Source organism: Gossypium arboreum, chromosome 5, assembly GCF_025698485.1.
Source record: "Gossypium arboreum isolate Shixiya-1 chromosome 5, ASM2569848v2, whole genome shotgun sequence".
NCBI classification, from domain to species: domain Eukaryota; kingdom Viridiplantae; phylum Streptophyta; class Magnoliopsida; order Malvales; family Malvaceae; genus Gossypium; species Gossypium arboreum.
The window spans coordinates 27,077,005-27,095,621 of record NC_069074.1 but is presented as its reverse complement, the minus strand read 5'-3'; the positions used below and the strand labels follow the sequence as shown (position 1 = coordinate 27,095,621).

The 18,617-nt window shown below is 31.6% G+C and overlaps 1 protein-coding gene across 1 annotated transcript; it reads left to right on the top strand.

The window, feature by feature from the left end:
- The first annotated feature begins 7,197 nt into the window (after positions 1–7,197).
- Positions 7,198–13,974, top strand: LOC108489909 (TOM1-like protein 4). The gene is made up of 10 exons (XM_017794646.2): positions 7,198–7,525; positions 7,947–8,112; positions 9,448–9,526; positions 9,748–9,846; positions 9,947–10,060; positions 10,374–10,525; positions 11,463–11,544; positions 12,188–12,273; positions 12,353–12,547; positions 13,201–13,974. The coding sequence occupies exons 2-10, from the start codon at positions 8,003–8,005 to the stop codon at positions 13,838–13,840; spliced, it is 1,557 nt and encodes a 518-aa protein (XP_017650135.1). The 5' UTR covers positions 7,198–7,525; positions 7,947–8,002; the 3' UTR covers positions 13,841–13,974.
- Positions 13,975–18,617: the final 4,643 nt, after the last annotated feature.

Here is an 18,617-nt window from a genome sequence, read left to right as displayed (position 1 = left end):
ATTTTGCTTGGTGATGAGAATAATTATGCTGTAAAGGTATTAAGTATGAATGTTGTGTTAGATGATAGTGTTGTAAATTAGTCCTATAGAATCAATGATTTTAAGACTGAGATGCTTGCTTATTTCTCTATTGTAAGGTCAAATAATAAGGAATAGTTAAGGTAGGTTCTCTCTCAACAACCTCTTATATCGCTAAGATCCTTATCAATTTGAATGTTAAAGAGTTGGGTTAACCTCTAACATTGGGTTAACCTCTAACATCATTTCACTATGGATTCTTGACCTGAAAAGTGAAGGCTAACTTATATTTCCTTATGAAAATGACAATGAATTATTGTAAAAAAGTTGGAAACGAAGTGGGTTTATAGCTCATAATCGATACAGACTGTGTAGTTAAAAGAAGATAGACAATTCTCACGTGATCTAGCTTAGTTTCTTATAATATATGATTTATGGATAATAATATTTTGTTACTTACACCGAGGAACTCGATAGATCCTTTTGGTTTATTTATCTTTTTGGCCATATGATTTTAAATGAAAGGTAAAGAGTTTGGGATAGACTATATTAATTAGCTAACCAACTTGTTCGAGAAGACAAGTGGATTGTTATAAGGGACTTTAACCAACCTATCATTCAATAAAAGTAAAATCAAAATGCCAAATAAGCTATTTGACTATCTTAATAAATGTGGATTAGTATATATACCAGCCAAGGAACCTTATTTTACATGATGAAACAAAAGAGCAAAGGAAGATGAGTATGAAGTTGCACTAGAAAATGATCACACAAAGTGAGAAGATATATGTACCAGAGAATGCGCCCATAGGTCATTGTACATCCTAAGCCAATACTTCAAAATTACAACTATTTATTAGAATACAAAGGAAACACCCCATAGAAGATCTGTAACACCCCAAACTCAGCCTAGACGTTATGGTTGAATCTGGTGACGTCACAAGGAATGGGTTTTGAAAACCGTGAAGACTTAATAAACCATCATTATTTAATATTTACCAAAACCACATTTTTGTCAGTTTCCTTACCAAACTTAGTATCGCGAAAGCCTTAATCGTTTATAGTTTGAAAACGCAGTCGTATTTTTAGGAAAACCGTTGTTTGCATAAAACCTTTATTTTAATAAAACAATTTTACCAAAGCAATTAAATTGACAATCAATCCAAAAATGATTAGTTAAAAAAAACAGTCCAGAGAGTCCCTAAAAATTACAATTCCTAAATAAGTCCAAAATTCCAAATAAACCAAAAATACTAAGTTTAACTGTTTTACGATATAGTGGTCACCACTGTGTCTCCGCCACACTGATCCGTCTAAGCTTGTGGATTACCTGACAGAGCTGACAAACAGATGTGAGTTTACGTAAACTCAGTGTGTAAAGCAGAATTAGACATGCAATACAAACTGAATCAAATACTCAGTCTCATACAGATCTGATTCGTGCTCGCCCATTTCAGATCTGATACGATGAAATGTAATCGGATAATCGAATCCTACCCCCATCCTCTACACACCATCTGCGACCATCCCAATACACCTGTGGGGTTTAAAAGACCCACACATCCCTGCACACTATGTTGTGCCAATATGACACATATCATATATAGTGCAGCCAAGCTGCCAGAAAAATAAGTAATAATCGTGTACAGTACACTTCCTCTGTAAATACAAACCCACCCCACAATCATATACAGAATAGATACAGAATACATAGACAGAATTAACGGATTGAATCATGGTTTTATATATACAGATATCAGATATGCAGTTAACATAGTAATTAGACATGCATAATCATACTCAGAACAATGTATTAGACTATCAGGTCACATAGCTTTAGGGTATAGTTAGCCCTTACCAACCCTACAGTAGGCCCACAGTCGATTGGGATGACCCGTGCGATCCTAGGAGAAATTTTAAAATTTTGAGCTCACATGCCGGTGTGGCCTACACGGCTTGGCCTAAAAGCCACATGCTTGTGTAGCCCACACGCGCAAGTTGGCCTTTGCTCGTGTGGCTCACACGGCCACACTCAAGCCACTACACGACCATGTCTTACACACGGGCCATGCCTTCATCATCCACACGGCCGTGTGCACACGGGTGACCACACGCTCGTGTAGCATTGATAATACAATTTTTTGACTTTTGTCATGCTTCGTTTTCTGCATTTCGAGTACACACCTAGTATCGTTTTGATGCAAACCTGGTATCATTTTGATACAAAAACACTCCCAAACAGACCATCATCTAAAATTGATACCACAAACCTTCCAAAATCAGTTTTAATTCACAATAAACAAAACCCACGAAACCGATAACAGTTTAAACAAGTGTTTTTCACTTACCTCAGAACTCCGAGCACTTTGGACTACGATTTCGCAAGAGAAGAGTCCCGTTTTTCCCAATTCGCTGCTGCCAAGACACTAGTACATCATTAACAGAAAATTCAACAAAACCAAATGGGATAAACAAAGACTCCCTCCTCGGCAAAACATACTACCAACTTACCAAACGAATAAATGCAACGACCTAAAAACCCGCGACAAGGAAGCACAATTTGTCAAAACGAGTAAAGAAAAGAGAAAATATTTCGTTTGAAAAGGAAAAAGGGAAAACGGTAGAGGAGAAGGAAAAGAATGTTAGAATTTGGGGATTTTGGAGGTGAGAGAAAAATAAAATAAAATAAAATAAAATAAAATAAAACTAAAATAAATTAAAAGATTTCAAAATCCCCCTTCAATCCTACTACTAATTGATAACTGCTCACGCACACAAACTTTTAACTCCATCCAAACTCCTACTACCCATCAAAGCAAAAATCAATTCCTACGCTCATGTAAAGATTCAAACTCAAGACCTCCAACACTTCAACACTCGAACCAGTAGACTCATTCTGATGTGAAATTATAGGCAATTTAATATAAGTCCACTGATCAAGGATAAGGCTTGATCCAAAAAAAAATAACAAAAGTTGCTAAAAGTAAGACTTGAACTTGAGACCTCACACACACACCCAAAACACTTAACCACTGAAGCAAATACACTGTTGTATAAAAAATTTACAGAAGGCAGAATAAGAAAATTGGGGTGTTATAAGATGTAATTGGTAAGGTGAATAAATAAATCAAGACTAGATGCAAGTCACAACCTAATTATAGGGACATTGTAAGTTTTGCTTATTACATCTCAAGTGTTGAACCAAGAGAGTTGAAGAAACCTTGCAAAATGAGTTTTTGGATACAATCAATGCAAGAAGAAATGTTACACTTTTAAAGAAACCAAGCGTGGAAGCTAGTGCCTAAAACAAAAAATTGCAACATCATTGGCAATAAGTAGATCTTCAAAAAGAAAATTGATGAGCTAGGCAACATTATTAGGAACAAAGTTAGATTAGCTACACAATGGTACACTTAAGTCGAAGGGGTAGATTTTAATGAAACCTTTGCCCTTAGGACAAGACTTGAATCCATCAAGTCATTTTGGCTTTGGCATGTCACTTAGACATTAAACTCTACAAAATGGAAGTCAAAAGTGTCTTCTTGAATGGATTTTTAAATGATGAGGTATATGTTGCTTAACCAAATTGTTTTACAAATGCTAATCATCTTGGGCATGTTTACAAGTTAACAAAAGCTCTATGTATATTAAAACAAGCCCCTAAAGCTTGGTATGGGAGAATCACCAAATATTTGCAATGGTGAAGTGCTTGCCTCCCCCCTCAAAATGGTAGATTTTCCATTTAGCCATTAAAATTTATGAAATTATATATTAGTATAATGGTAAAATTATACTAAAGAAAACAATTATAATTCATCTCTAGCCCCCCTTAAAACAAATTTCTAGCTACGCCTAGTATTTGTACGAGAAAGGTTTTGTAAGAGAGAATGTTGATAAAAATTTTTTTTATTAAAAGGATAAAATAATGAATCAATTTAGGACAAATCTATGTGGATGACATTTTTCTTTTATTTCACTCATTCAAAAACTTCTTAAGAATTTGTAGATCTCGTGAAAGTTGAATTTGAAATGAGTATGGTAGGTGAAAAATCTATGTGGATGACATTTTTCTTTTATTTCACTTCTTCAAAAGCTTTTTAAGAATTTATTGACCTCGTAAAAGTTGAATTTGGAATGAGTACGGTAGGGTAACTAGCATATTTTTTAAGTTTTCAGATTAAGCAACTTAAGAAATGAACCTTCATAATTTTAGAAAAGTATGTCTAAGGTTTAGTAAAGAAATTTAGCCTAGAATATTCTAAGGTTTTGAAAACTTCAATTGGGATTGAATGATACACACTAAACATGAATAGGGAATGGCAACAAATGTGACCACTTATTGAAGCATATGATTGGCAATCTCTTGTATCTTACAACTAACAAACCAAATATTAGCCATAGGGTTGGCATATGTGCTCGACATCAAGCCTCATCAAAGGATTCACATTTGAAGGTTGTCAAACAAATCATTAGACATGTAAATGTTAGATTGAATTTGGTTATTTGATTTACTAAATATACTAATTTTAACCTTGTAAGATATTGTGATGTTGATTAGGCAGGGAACATAAATGATTGAAAAAACACCTCCATAGCATGCTTTTATCTTGTAAACAATATAATCTTATGGTATATCAATAAGCAAAATTCTATCTCCCTATCCACTTATTAATTTGAATGAAACAAATGTTTGTAGACTTTGATGTACCCACAAGTTGTTCCACAATGTATTGTGATGACACGAATGCCATTAATATGTCAAAGAATCTAGTATTACACTCATGAATAAAATATATCATCATCACTTCATGAAAGACTTAGTTGAGAATAAAATGGCTAAGTTAAAACATGTACCCATGACAAACAACTTAGTAACTTTTTTATAAAATTATTGGATGGTAATAGGGTTGAAAGACTTTAAAGTGATATATGGATTTGCAATGTTCAAATTTTATTGTATATTTTTTGTTTTTTTTTTCATTCAATTATGTCATTGTTTTTTAAGGTTATTTCGAACAATAAGAAAAATTATCCATTACAATATTTTACTTTCTCAAACTTTAGTTTACCTATTTGATAATGTATGTATGTTTAAATAGGATTAGGTTTTGATTATTTTCTTATCTTTTACCCTAACTGTACTCACTTTGAAATACCTCTTGTTCTTTTACTAGAATATGATATTAGTGATTTTCTTTTGAGAATTTAACTCCGCTCTGTTTATTCAAATATGACCGAAATTAATAGGACAAGTGAGTATGATCCAAAAAGGAAAAGTGAACATGAAGATCAATCTATTAAAGAATCCTTAATAAAGTTGAAGAATCAATAACAAAGTCAAAATCCTGATGTTGATTTTAACAACAATAGTTCAAAAGGCTTTGATTAGAATAAAAAAGTGAAGGAGGAGAAAAGATCGATTCAGAAAGTGATTCCTCCAATGATGTTATCTCTTTTAAAATAGAAAGAAAAGAAGGAGAACCCAACAACTAAATGACTAAAAATTTGAAAGCCTTGCCATCTATCTCTACAATTGAACCATTGCATATTTGGGAAGGAACAAACCCTTCTTGAATTTGATGTTCTAAACAATGTGGCAACATCTCTAATATAAACATGTGATCCTATTGATCCAAATACTTGGGTAATGATTCAAACAATTTATCCTTTATATTTATATTAATTTAATATAAAATATAGTGACATGTCAAGCAATATAACTATCTGTTTGTCACAAATAACCATAACATGTAGACAAGTTTCATTAAATGTTGCATATATTATAGTATATATACTAGTTTTCTTTATCCGTGCAATGTACAAATCTATTGTATGTATTAATTAAATTATATTTAATTATTTCTTAATTTTTCATAAAATTTGTAATGTTTCATTAGCAACACGGCTATGAAATTATAACATAATAATATATAAGTTTAATTTTAAAAACATGATAATTGTTATTAGACTGAATTTAAATAAACAATATCTTAAAATTTATTTTTAAAATATAAATATTATATCAGTAGATTGCGTGAAGTTATATTTTATATATATTTTCTAACTTAATCATTAATTATTAATTGAATTTAAATATTATGACCACCAAATAATTTATTGTAATATTATTTATATTATTAAATATTTATTTGAATCCTAATAATTTATTTCATTTATAAAATAGTGATAAACTTAAAATGATTTTTTAAACAGTAATTTATTATGTAAAATTATAAGTTGAATTATTACATATAAACAAATTAGAATGGAAAAATACAATTTGTAGAACATCATAAAAATTATATAAAAAATATTAAGGGTTTATGTTGCAATTTTTTCCAAGTACTTTTTTCTTTCCTTAACACATGTCAAATTTTTATAATTTCAACACTTTAAAAACTTAAAAACTAATATTATCTATGTAAAACAGAGTATAACCTCATTTGCTTAATTTAAAACTAAAAATATATTAGAATTTAATTATAATCTATACTAATATATAAAAGGATGGACTTTCATGACACCTGTTTTTTTCATTTTATTTTTAACATGAAAATATGATGGCTAAATTTTTGTTTTAATCCTCTAATTTTTGAGATTACATAATAATTCCTAAATTTCAATTTAGATCCCTATATTTTGTCGATTTAATATTTAATTTCTATACTTTAATTTTAACATAAAACTTTATACTTTGGTACCTCAACTCTTATTAATATCATTAGATAGTCTAAATACTTTATTTTGATTAAAATGCTTATGTGAATTTTTAAGAATTAGTAACACGGTTAAAATTCTCTATTAAATTTAGATGCATTATAATGTCATTATTTTATTAAATAGATACCAAACGAGAAATTTTTATTAATTTTAAAATGTCACATTATCAAATTTAATAGAATAAATATAACGATGTTTACAAAAATATTTAAAATTTAAAATTCTAAAAATAAAAGGTTTAATTTTAAAAAATATAAAGATTAAATTTAATATAAAAAATTAAGTATAATACAATTATAAAATTTTAATCTATAGTTTAAGAAAAAACAAAGGACGAAAAGTGAGTGAAAATCATACTAATTATTTTAATTTGATGATTATAACTTTATTTGAAAAATTTTAAAATTATAATATCCTTAATTTAGCTAAAATTATATATATAGTATGAATAAATGTTTGGTCACCGAAATGCCAAAATTTTGTTCGGTTAAAAAAATAAAAACCAGAGAAAATTATGCCTAACTCCATATTTTTTTTTTCCGATTTAAAATTTTATAATTATTAGAAAAAAAGTCAAATTTGATTTGAGTTCAGAGAAGGCAAGCCTAATGTTGACGCTATTCCAAAATTGAAATAGAAAAAAGAAAAAAAAAAAGCACCAAAGGGCAAAGGCAAAGCCTTTCAACCAAGTCCAAGAGAAAACGAGGAAAGATTTAAGTCATTATTCGTATAAACATACTACAAAATCAAGCTTTGTTCGTGTATTATTCGTGGTCATTTTTGTTATGTAAGATCCTCTATCCCAAAAACTTCAAAATTTTTTTGTTATTCTTTAATTTAGGTGATGGGAGTAGTTTTATTGGTTTGATCACTTGGGGCTAGAAATGTTATTCAAGCTTGCTTTTTTATTTCCATTACTATCTGATCTGTTCATTTTCTTTTTGGGTTTTTTTTTAAACTGTTCTCGGTTTTAATTCTACGCTTAAAGTTCTGGGATTTGATCGCTTGATATCCTTTTTATTTTTATATGGGCTGTTTCTATTCTTGGGGTTGCTATAGTTTCTTTTAATTGCCAATTTGAGTTTATTGATGATCATGCTCAAGAGTTGATTTTGATGATCGTTTACTTTTTAGTTATTTTAATTAAAATCTCAAATTTTGCCTCAAATTCATGATATTTAATGATAAAGTTATTGATTTTGTTGTAGGCTGTGCTTATAGAATAATCTGGGATTTTGTACTTCAACAAAAGAAGCAGGTTCTCATGGCTAATAGTGCGGCAGCCTGTGCCGAAAGGGCAACTCATGATATGCTGATTGGTCCAGATTGGGCTGTAAACATTGAGCTATGTGATATTATAAACACGGATCCACGGTATCATTCTTTTTGTTTGTCGGTTTAGTGGCCATTTTTCTGTTCTTTTATGTGTTTTTGTACTTGTGATTGTGATTTGGTAATTAGATTATTTGGTTTTCTGGGAAGCACCGGTAGTTTTATTTGAATCACGTGAGTTGTGGTATGAATTATGCAATGTAGGCTACTTAGGTGATTTTCAAACTTGCAAACATTGTTTGCTGAAGAGCAGCTCTAATCACCACTTTAATTGTTTTAAGTCAAATTTGTGATGTAATCCATCTTTTGATAGTGTAATATATAATCACAAGAGATTGTGGTACACTTTTGTGGAACGTTTCACTGTAATTCAGTTGTCCAATCATGAAAGAGGTGGAGCTTGTGAGGAGATTGCTGGGTTAACTTGATTTGTGCTGCCATTGCAATAGACGAGAGAAGTTTTTTCAAGCTTTGATTAAAATGTATCTTGCCTCAAAAATGTTAATGGGAGGATGATATGGCATGATTTTTTTCAGAAGAGAGTGATGAAGGGAGGGAGGTGAAGGAGGAAATTTTTGGATCTTCTGGATATGGTATCCTTTGTCTTGTAGGAGAAGAGAAAGGACAATTTGAGGGGAAATTTATATGTCACAAATAAGGGGTGGAGGGTGGGATTTTTCAAATATTGCATATGAGTGGCTTGAACAAGGACAAGAATCTTTAGGGTGTATACATCTTTATACCCTACTTTTGGATTCATTTAGCTTGACTATAGTGAGTGAAATGTTAAATACCCTTGTAAGAATTAGGTATTCACACCTAACTCCATGCAATGTAGGACCAATATGGTGGCTACCTTCCTATTCTATATTCTCTTGTCAGTCTATTATTTGGTGTTTGTCTATATGACAGACACGTTCTCTATTTTTCTTCTAGTTCCTTCTCTCACACTCGTTGTTTTTTCGGCTTTAATGTCTTTCTTGTACACTTCGGGTACTCGAGTTGGTCTTGGGTTGTAATTTATCTCTTTACTAGAAAAAGAATTGAAGGGTCTGAAGTGTGAACAGGAATGAAAATGTTTGAATAAAAAGAAAGTCATTGTCCGGTGCTAAGAAATGCACAGTGTATGTTATTGTCATCAATTTAATTGTTCGAAATATGATTTTATGCTGCCAAGGGGTTTTCTGTAGACATACAACACCCTCTCGTAGGAAAGTTGCATGGTTGTCCTGCAATTGTGTTGAATGTATTGGCTCCTTGTCATAACTTGATCCAAGCCTATTATTCGCTATCGCAGATGCATTTGGATCCTGAATCATCTGGACTTCGGTGAAAATCATAGTCAAGGTTTTGACATTCTCTATTTGTCTATTGTAGGCAGGCTAAGGATGCTTTGAAAGTCCTCAAGAAGCAACTGGGCAATAAAAACCCAAAAGTACAGCTACTAGCTCTTAATGTGAGTTACATGCTTCTCCCTCGTACATATTGCTTTTTCAGATATTTTTTCGGAAGTCAACTCTTATGTAATAATATGTATAACTTGGTTATTTTCAGTGATTTAATTTCATCTGTGGTCTCAAATGATTATTAACTCGGTACCATCCTATGTTTTTTCCTTAGTGTTGCATGATGATAAAGAAGTAATACGATACCATATATCTTTATATATTCGTCCAGGTATTGGATTCTCTCAGTAAAAATTGCGGGGAGCATGTTTTTCAGCAGATTGTTGAGTGTGATATCTTGAATGAAATGGTTAAAATCGTAATGAAGAAGGTGCCTTTCTTTGCCTGATCTGTGATATCTAACATTTCTTTTTAATTTCCTCAGTTTCTGGTTCTTACTACTCTTACTCTTCATTCTGGTAACTGTGCAGCCTGACTTGAATGTCAGGGAAAAGGTACTTACTTTTATAGACACATGGCAAGTAGCCTTTGGAGGACCCGGGGGAAGGTATCCGCAATATTTTGCAGCATATAAAGAACTACGGGTAAACATTCTATTTTGTGTTTACCTGCCAGCCCTTTCTTTTGTTGGCCCTTCATAAGCATCTATTTTCCCAGGGATGAATATTATCAAACTTGTTCTTTTGTGCTTGGATATATTAGGTTCCCTTTCATTTTCCATAATTTATCTTTTTCATGTATTTGGAGGATTCTTGGAGGGTCATGTCTCCATACCCATCTTTGGATTTCTATTGGACATGAGTGTCAAATACGGTGTTTCAAGAAAATAAAAAATCGGAATAACATAGTCTATTCACATCTGTTCTTAAAGTTAAACCTTCTTTTGTGTATTTTCAGGTTGCTGGAGTTGCATTTCCTCCTCGTGAAAAGAATAGTGTACCATTATTTACTCCACCTCAGAACAATCCAGTAACCCACCAACCAGTTTCAGCACGTCAAGATACTGCTATTGAGGTCTCTCGACAGTCTGATGATGCTTCTGGCTTGAGGTACTAATTTGCTAGATTATTATGTTCTTGTTGCGGATTAAACAGTTGTCCTTGACACAACATCTTTGTCCGAAAACAGATTTCGAAACCTTTGCTTCACTCAAACTATTTCAGAGTATTTGATTCTTAGTTCAATAATGACTTGAATCGGTACAGAAAAGTCAACTGATTTATTGTTGGTATCCGTAACTCTTTTGCTTGGATTGGATCTCTCATCTCTTGTTTGTTGTGTTTGATTTTATGTTTACCATATAAATTGTAAACCATATGTGAATGTGTAATATATTTATATCTTCATATGTATAAGTCGTCATTACTTATGCAAAATCATATACATTATGATTTAAATTTTTTTCTTTTGTTAGGCCTAAATAAAATTTTATTAAAAATAAAGACTCTGAAGATATTACAAAGAATAGAGCATCACAACTTATAATAGACATCACCTCACCACAGCTCATAATTAAGAAAAAACATTCAATTGATAATACACATTATGATTTACATAATTATCTAACAGTTTCTATTATGTGTTCATTGGCATGTTTTAGCATATATATGACTATAACAATGTTGAAATGAATTTTTATACTTATTTTCTTTAATAAATCTAAAATTGATATTACAGAACATAAAGGTTTAACATGAACACAATATGATTACATGAATTTTTCAATATCATAAACATGATTATGACACGGCAAAATACATGAACACAGTACGGATTATTTTAACATTGGGACATAAAGATTGAGGCTTAAGCTATCCTTTTTTCTTTGTTGAACTGTAATAAACCACTTCAAAGGACTACACTGCATATCTCTTTCCATCTTTGTGTTTGAACATCTTTGCTGCTGACACGTAAACTTCCTAAATAAACTAGCGGTATTTTGGTTATCATTTGCCTGCAAAGACAATGAAACTTGTCTACTTTCAGCTTGTCAGAGATTCAAAATGCTAGTGGACTAGCAGATATCTTAATGGAAGTGCTTAGTGCATTGGAGCCCAAGACTCCCGAGGTAAAAACTTTGTTCTAGAAATGAACCATTATGCTTGACCCATGTACTATCCTGTTTTTCTTTTTCAGATTATTTTCTTGCTGTTGTACGTTGATTTACTCGTTTTAATGTGCAACTTGCAAGGTTTTCATTTTCCTCTTGGTTTTCTATTTAGCACCGGGGAAATTTATTGTTCTGATTGTTAATCTCTTTGTCTGGGATCAGCTTTATTAATCCAATTTTCCGGTTTCACATGGCGCAATGTAAAATCTTGGTTTTTTCCTTGCTGCGGCATGGTAAATTGATTCTTCATTTTATGACCGTATTATTGGACTTATTGCATAAATTGGTCTTGGTAGATATTTTAAATAGGCTGAATTTTTTTGCTTAAGCCCATTTTTCGGGTTTAACAGTTTTGTCCTAAGCTTCCTGAATATTGAATGAGACTTTGGGCTTGGGCAGGTTGTGTGCTCTTTGCACGGTTCTAGATGAAAAGCAACCCTGGAAGCTAAATATGTGCCCACTTATCTATCAACACCAAATAAGAAATAAAGAAGATATATCTAAAAAATATTACATACTGTCCAATGTGGTCCTTATGCATGCCAGGGATTAAATAAATTCAAATCAAATGATTAGGCTTACTGTTTTGGATGTTGTTCAGTCTTTGAAGCAAGAAGTGATTGTTGACCTCGTTGAGCAATGCCGTTCTTACAAAAAACGTGTTGTTCTTCTCGTGAATCATACAACGTGAGAATCTGTTTGTATCTTCCATTGATTTCCCTCCTGTTTTATAGAATAATGCTGATGATGGATTTTGCTTTTCCAGAAATGAGCAACTTTTATGTCAGGGATTAGCGCTAAATGATCAATTGCAGCATGTTCTTTGCCAGCATGATGACATTCTGAAAGGAAACACCAGTAGTGCTACCACAGCAGTATCAGAAACTCGTGTTGTGCCGATTGTTAATGTTAACCATGACGATGATGATTCGGAAGATGACTTTGCTCAGCTGGCTCACAGGTGACTTTACCATGTTATGCTTCTGCCCCCCTTTTGTTTTGGACATTTTTCTTCTAGTTTACAGAAAATATTTACTGTGTGCTGGATTAATCTTGCACTTCAAAACCATGAAAAAGTTGGAGAAAAAACATACATCAGTTCAATTCATCCACTTTGCACATGGACAATGCTTTGATGCTATGTTAGGTTGACGTTTTGTTTTTCTTGATATTTCCATGTTTGATATTCATTGATACATATCGAGACAAGGGTATGAGGATATCCTTCAAGGATCCTCTAGATACATGAATTTTTTTACTTAAAAAAAGTTAACACGTTTGTATCGGATAAATACTCGTATTAGAAATTTACAAGCGAGTCTGAGTAACTTAACATTGATGTGTTACATGCCCTGGTCTCTATAACATAAGAGGAAATTGTAGTGGTTTTGTCTTATCTTCTCTAAAACACACTTAAAGATTACTTGAATATAGTTTGTTGGAAAAGATAAAAAATGAACATTCTTATATTGAACGGATACCAATATTCGGCACTTATATCTAAGCAATATAAGATTTGGGTAACCAATCCTTACTTAAAGGGAATATTTTTTGTGATGTTTCGGTATTCTTGTTTCATCTAATTTAATGAATCTCTGTACTTGTATATTACAGATCGTCAAGGGATAATGCTCAAAGACAGGTCCAAAGAGCACAAAAAAGTGAACCTGCTCGAGCTGTTCCTCTTCTTCCTCCTCCACCCTCATCAAAAAGGCCAGTTACGACAAATTCCAGCTTCATTGATTATCTCAGCGGTGATACTTACAAGTCCGAGGATTTCTCTGAAATTAAAGAACCCACACTTCATTCTGATCCTACGGATGCATACATGAACTCCCTAGAGTTAGCTTCAACTTTAGCTCCATCATCTCCTTCCCGTTCGGTTGACACTGGATCTGCACCTGTGTTCAGTGAACAACCTAAACTGGCTTCCTTAGTCAAACCTGCCGATGCTGAGCAGCTGCCTCCGGTTCAGTTGGACAATCCTGCTGGAAACTACCCACCGTCTTCTATGTTCAATCAAAGACATCAATTCTTTGAGCAACAACATGGTTATACCGGTAGTTCTTCTCATTCCATTAATGGTTTTGATTCCTCTTATGACAGTCTTGTTGGACAAACTCAAAATCTCTCCATTAATTCTAAGATCCCAACCCAAGAAGTAAACCCAGAAGATGCTTTCTTCAGAGACCTTCTTGATTTTGCCAAAGCCATGCCATCTTCACCATCTAAATCCAATAATAAGCCATGTTGATCTTCTCCGATAGAACTAGCAATTTGTATTTTCTTGTCGTGTTCATGTATTTTACCGTTTCCTAATTGTGTAAAGTATTTTATATTTATATGAATTTTGATACATTAATAACACATTTTTTATATTTTGGAACATTCCTTTATTTGTGTCGTGTTCATGTTTTTCTTTTTCTTTTTTAATATTTCTTTTCCTGATATTTGATTCCATTGCTTAACCTTTTATGGCAGCAAACATATTTCAAATTCAGAACAAGAAAAAGATTCATTTCTTCTTCAAATTAAAACAACCAAATTAAAACAACCCAACAAAAGTGTAAAATGTTACATCAACGATGGGAATGGCATAGTTCCTGCAAGTAGTGAATTAGAATCAATCAAATTCACTCGCGTTTTTATTGATGCAATGAACATGAAAATGAAAATAGCACTTGCAAGTAAAAAATAAACATGAAAATGAAATTAGCACTTGCAAGTAAACATCGGACTATGACATGAACAACTACATGAAATGAAATCAGTTGACATTCAACCCTCATTCTTTTAGCCTCAACCAATGAACTCTGAAAAACAGGCTACTACTGATTGTAAAACAAGTTGGCACTCCATTGTTGTTCATGGTTTTTGGTTTTTGCACATGGGAAAAGCTGAATTAGATAACCCTCTTCTATGTAGTGTGTTATCTTGTTTATTGTGCTGTGTTTCAGCTTTAGTTCACCAATACAATGTTTGCCTTCAAGAACCTGCAATAATTTTCAGCAACACTAACTTAAAACAAATTGGTTTCCTTCATCTATTTTATATAACTTCGATGCAAATATTGCAATCTTTCATGCATGGTAAAACAAAACCAAGTAGAGGAGTAAAACCAGATCCATTTCAGAGGCTATCTATTGACAGCATCATCAAATTGGATTGGCAGGACAGGTCATGCTTACACAGCCTGACCTGTTTTAGAATGTGCTATAATCAGCAATGTAATAAATTACATAGCTGTCATTTCCTTCTATGCATTTTAGGTATTTTTTTTTCTTCATTTCTTTATAAGGAATCTCCCTTACAAACATTCAATCCATTATTTCAGGGCGCATTTAGCTTTACCGAGTAATAGCATTGATTTTCAATACTTTTTAACATATCGATCTTGTTTTTGCACCAACTTACCTGCTATACAAATGGTAATACAATGCAATATGTTTATAGACAACGTGCTATCCTAGCACATTATATGACAATAATCGAGTTCTTAAAATCACAATTAATTAGATAAAATTTAAATACGAGTGATCGATACGACAAATTTATAAATACTATGATCAAAAAATACATTTACTTACCTAATCCAAGATTAGGCTTAATTACTAACACAATCATAACATCAAACTACTATCAATTTGTTGAAACACAATCCCCATAGTACCATAGACTAACTAAACACAATTTTAGAAAGTGACAGCTAATTTATAATACACATACCAATGTGGGAATTTATAGTGAAAGGAGATAACTTAGGGGCCTAATTTCATTAGTTTGAGCCTTTAATTCTTGATTTTTCTGTCCCCCATATATATGCATCCCATTCAATAAGATTTTCATTCCCTAATATCCCAAAAGTCTAATAGAGCATTCCTTTGTAATCTTTTTACTTGTTTCTTTTGTCCTCTCATCTTTTGGCAATGGCAAACATTGGAAAGAAAACTAAGGGAAAACAAAAGATTGAGATTAAAATGATTTAAAATAATAATGATTGGTTGATCACATTCTCGAAACGTCGATCAGGAATCTATAAAAAAATAGGTGAGCTCTCCACTTTATGTGGTAATGAGATTCTTTTTATCATATTTTCACCTGCAGGAAAACCTTTTACATTTAGTCACCCCATTATCGAATCTATTGCTAGCCGCTTTTTGAATGGAAACATACCTGTGATTGACGACATGTACACTCTTATTGAGGCTCTTCGTACAATGAGAATCAATAAACTAATCCAGCTTTACAATGAGGTGCAAAGCCAAATGGATGCATCAAATGAGACACAAAAGATGCTTGCTCAACAGGTCACAAGTGGGACAGATTCTAATCGTTGGTGGGAAACTCCCCTTGATAAACTTAACCCAAGGGAGCTCTACAAACGATACTCCTATTTCTCAAAGCTTCTCGACCTGTTCCATATCTCTCGGAGCAAGAAGATTGCGACAACTTCTTCAATGCTTGCTCCAACGGGTCTTGTTGAGGATGCCCCTACTAACTTTCCTCTTAGTTAAGGCCATGGTCGCCAATAGTTCTAAACAAGTTAAATTTTCCTTGACTACTTAGGGGTTAGGCCATATTTCCATTTTGGCTCTTGTACATGTACATCAATCCTTATATTTACTTTCAATAAATTGGTATTAATAAAAGAATCCTTGCATCATCCCATTTCTACTACTTTTATTGCTACAAATATAATTTTACGTGTCCTTTTACTTTTAGTTTACCGCTAAAAGGTTTTCATATTACACAATTAATAAAAAATATCTCAATACGAAAAACTTTTAGTTTACCGCTAAAAGGTTTTCATATTACAGAATTAATAAAAAATATCTCAATACGAAAAATACGTGTTTCATATAGATATATAATCAAACAATAAAAAAAAATACAAACATGACATCCTGTAGCTCGAACCCAATAATCAAGTCGGGAAAAGGGTGTTACGTTTTTAATGTATTTAAAATATAATATTATTATATTTTTATGAAATATTAAGAAAATAAAAGAATTAAATCCATAATGTTATCTTATTAAGAACATGGATTTAGAGATTTGAATTTTATTTATTATATACATTACAATAATAAAATGCTTGTATATTACATGTAAGTTAATTAAAACAAAATCTAATTATATACACTTGCAATGTGTTAATGAGAACATTAATTTCATGTTTACAAACATATATACTTTGAATTATTATAAGTATTCAAAATTAAATTTGAAAATTATCTAAACACTAATATTTTATAAGGAAATTATATATTAAAACCTAACTCGATATTTATTGATAAAGGGAGACATAAACAACTTTTAAGGAATTTTAATGGACCAAGTTTTGACGAGTATATTGTATTAAATTAAGATAAAATTGAGTTCTAAGGTTCATTTTATTCTTTTTTAATTTGCGAGAACTAATTGATTCTCTCTTAAAAAAAGAAACTGATTTTCTTTATAATTCCTCGAATATTTTGGTAAAATTATTATAACTATCACTGTATTATATTTTAAATTATATTTTTATTTCTTTATTAGAAAATGCGAGTTAAAATATAATACAATGATTGCTATGATTTTTTACACAGAAATTTGCAATAAGATAAAAAAAAAACTAATCCACGATTATTAATGTTAGTGCCCAAAACATTACATTACGAAAATATCCAAATAAAGAGAAATAATAAAATTACTATTATTAGGAAAATAAAATATCGTTTTAAAAAAAATGGTTAGACCCTTTTTATCCAGCTATAAACTAATTTATACTTCCCTTTTATTGTTCCTTTTCCATATTTTGAATTTTATTTTTGGTAGAATCCATATTTTGGATTTTATTACCATCATATTAGGGAAATAAAATATTCCTATTTTAGAATATGGTTACATCATTTTTTATCTAGCCATACACTAATTTATACTTTCCATTTATTGTTTTTTTTCCATATTTTGAATTGAAGTCGAAAGCAAAAAAAAAAAGAAGCTAAATTTGAGCTAAAAATCTTTCTTTCAATTGAGTTACGTCTAAAATCAAAAGGTGAGTATTAATTTTAAACTTTCATTTAAAATATGAATATATAGCCCATGTTTCAAGTTTTGGAGTCCATTACAAATCAATATTTTACATAAATTTTAATTAATTTGTGATTTTTAAGTTTTGTAGTTTAAATGCACAATTATTTTATTTTATTTTCACTTACATATGGTTTGATATAAACATTACAATCTTTATAATACCATAAAAGAACTAAGTACAGTTTTAGTAAATGACAAATAATTTATATTACACATAACAATGTGAGAATTTATAGTGAAAGAATATAACTTAGAGGCCTAATTTCATTTGTTGGGCCTTCAATTCTAATAGAGTATTATTTGTAATCTTTTTTGTCTTTTCATTCGTCCTCCTATCTTTTGGTAAGAGCAAACACAGAAATTAAATTTAGAGGAAGACAAAAGATTGAGATTAAAATGATTGAAAATGAAGATAGTTGGTTAGTCACATTCTTGAAACGTTGATTAGGAATTAAAAAAAAAAAAGTGAGCTCTGCACTTTATGTGGTAACGAGGTTTTTTTTTTTATCATCTTTTTATTTGCAATAAAACCTTTTGCATATGGTCACCCCTCTATTGAATCTATTGCTAACCGCTTTTTGAATGGGAACATACCTGTGATTGACAACACTCCCACTCTTATTGAGGCTCACTATATGGTAAGAATATGGTAAGAATCAATAAGCTAATCCAACTTTACAATGAGGTGTAGAGCCAAATAGATGCATCCAATGAGACACAAAAGATGCTTGCTCAACAAATCACAAGTGGAATAGATTCTAATCGTTGGTAGGAAACTCCCCTTGACCAACTTAACCCAAGGGAGTTCTACAAGCGATACCCCCATTTCTCGAAGCTTCTCGACTTGTTCCACTTCTCTCGGAGCAAGAAGATTGCAGTTGTTTCTTCAATGCTTGCTTCAACGGGTCTTGCTAAGGATGCCCCTACTAACTTTACTCGTAGTTAAGGCCATGGTT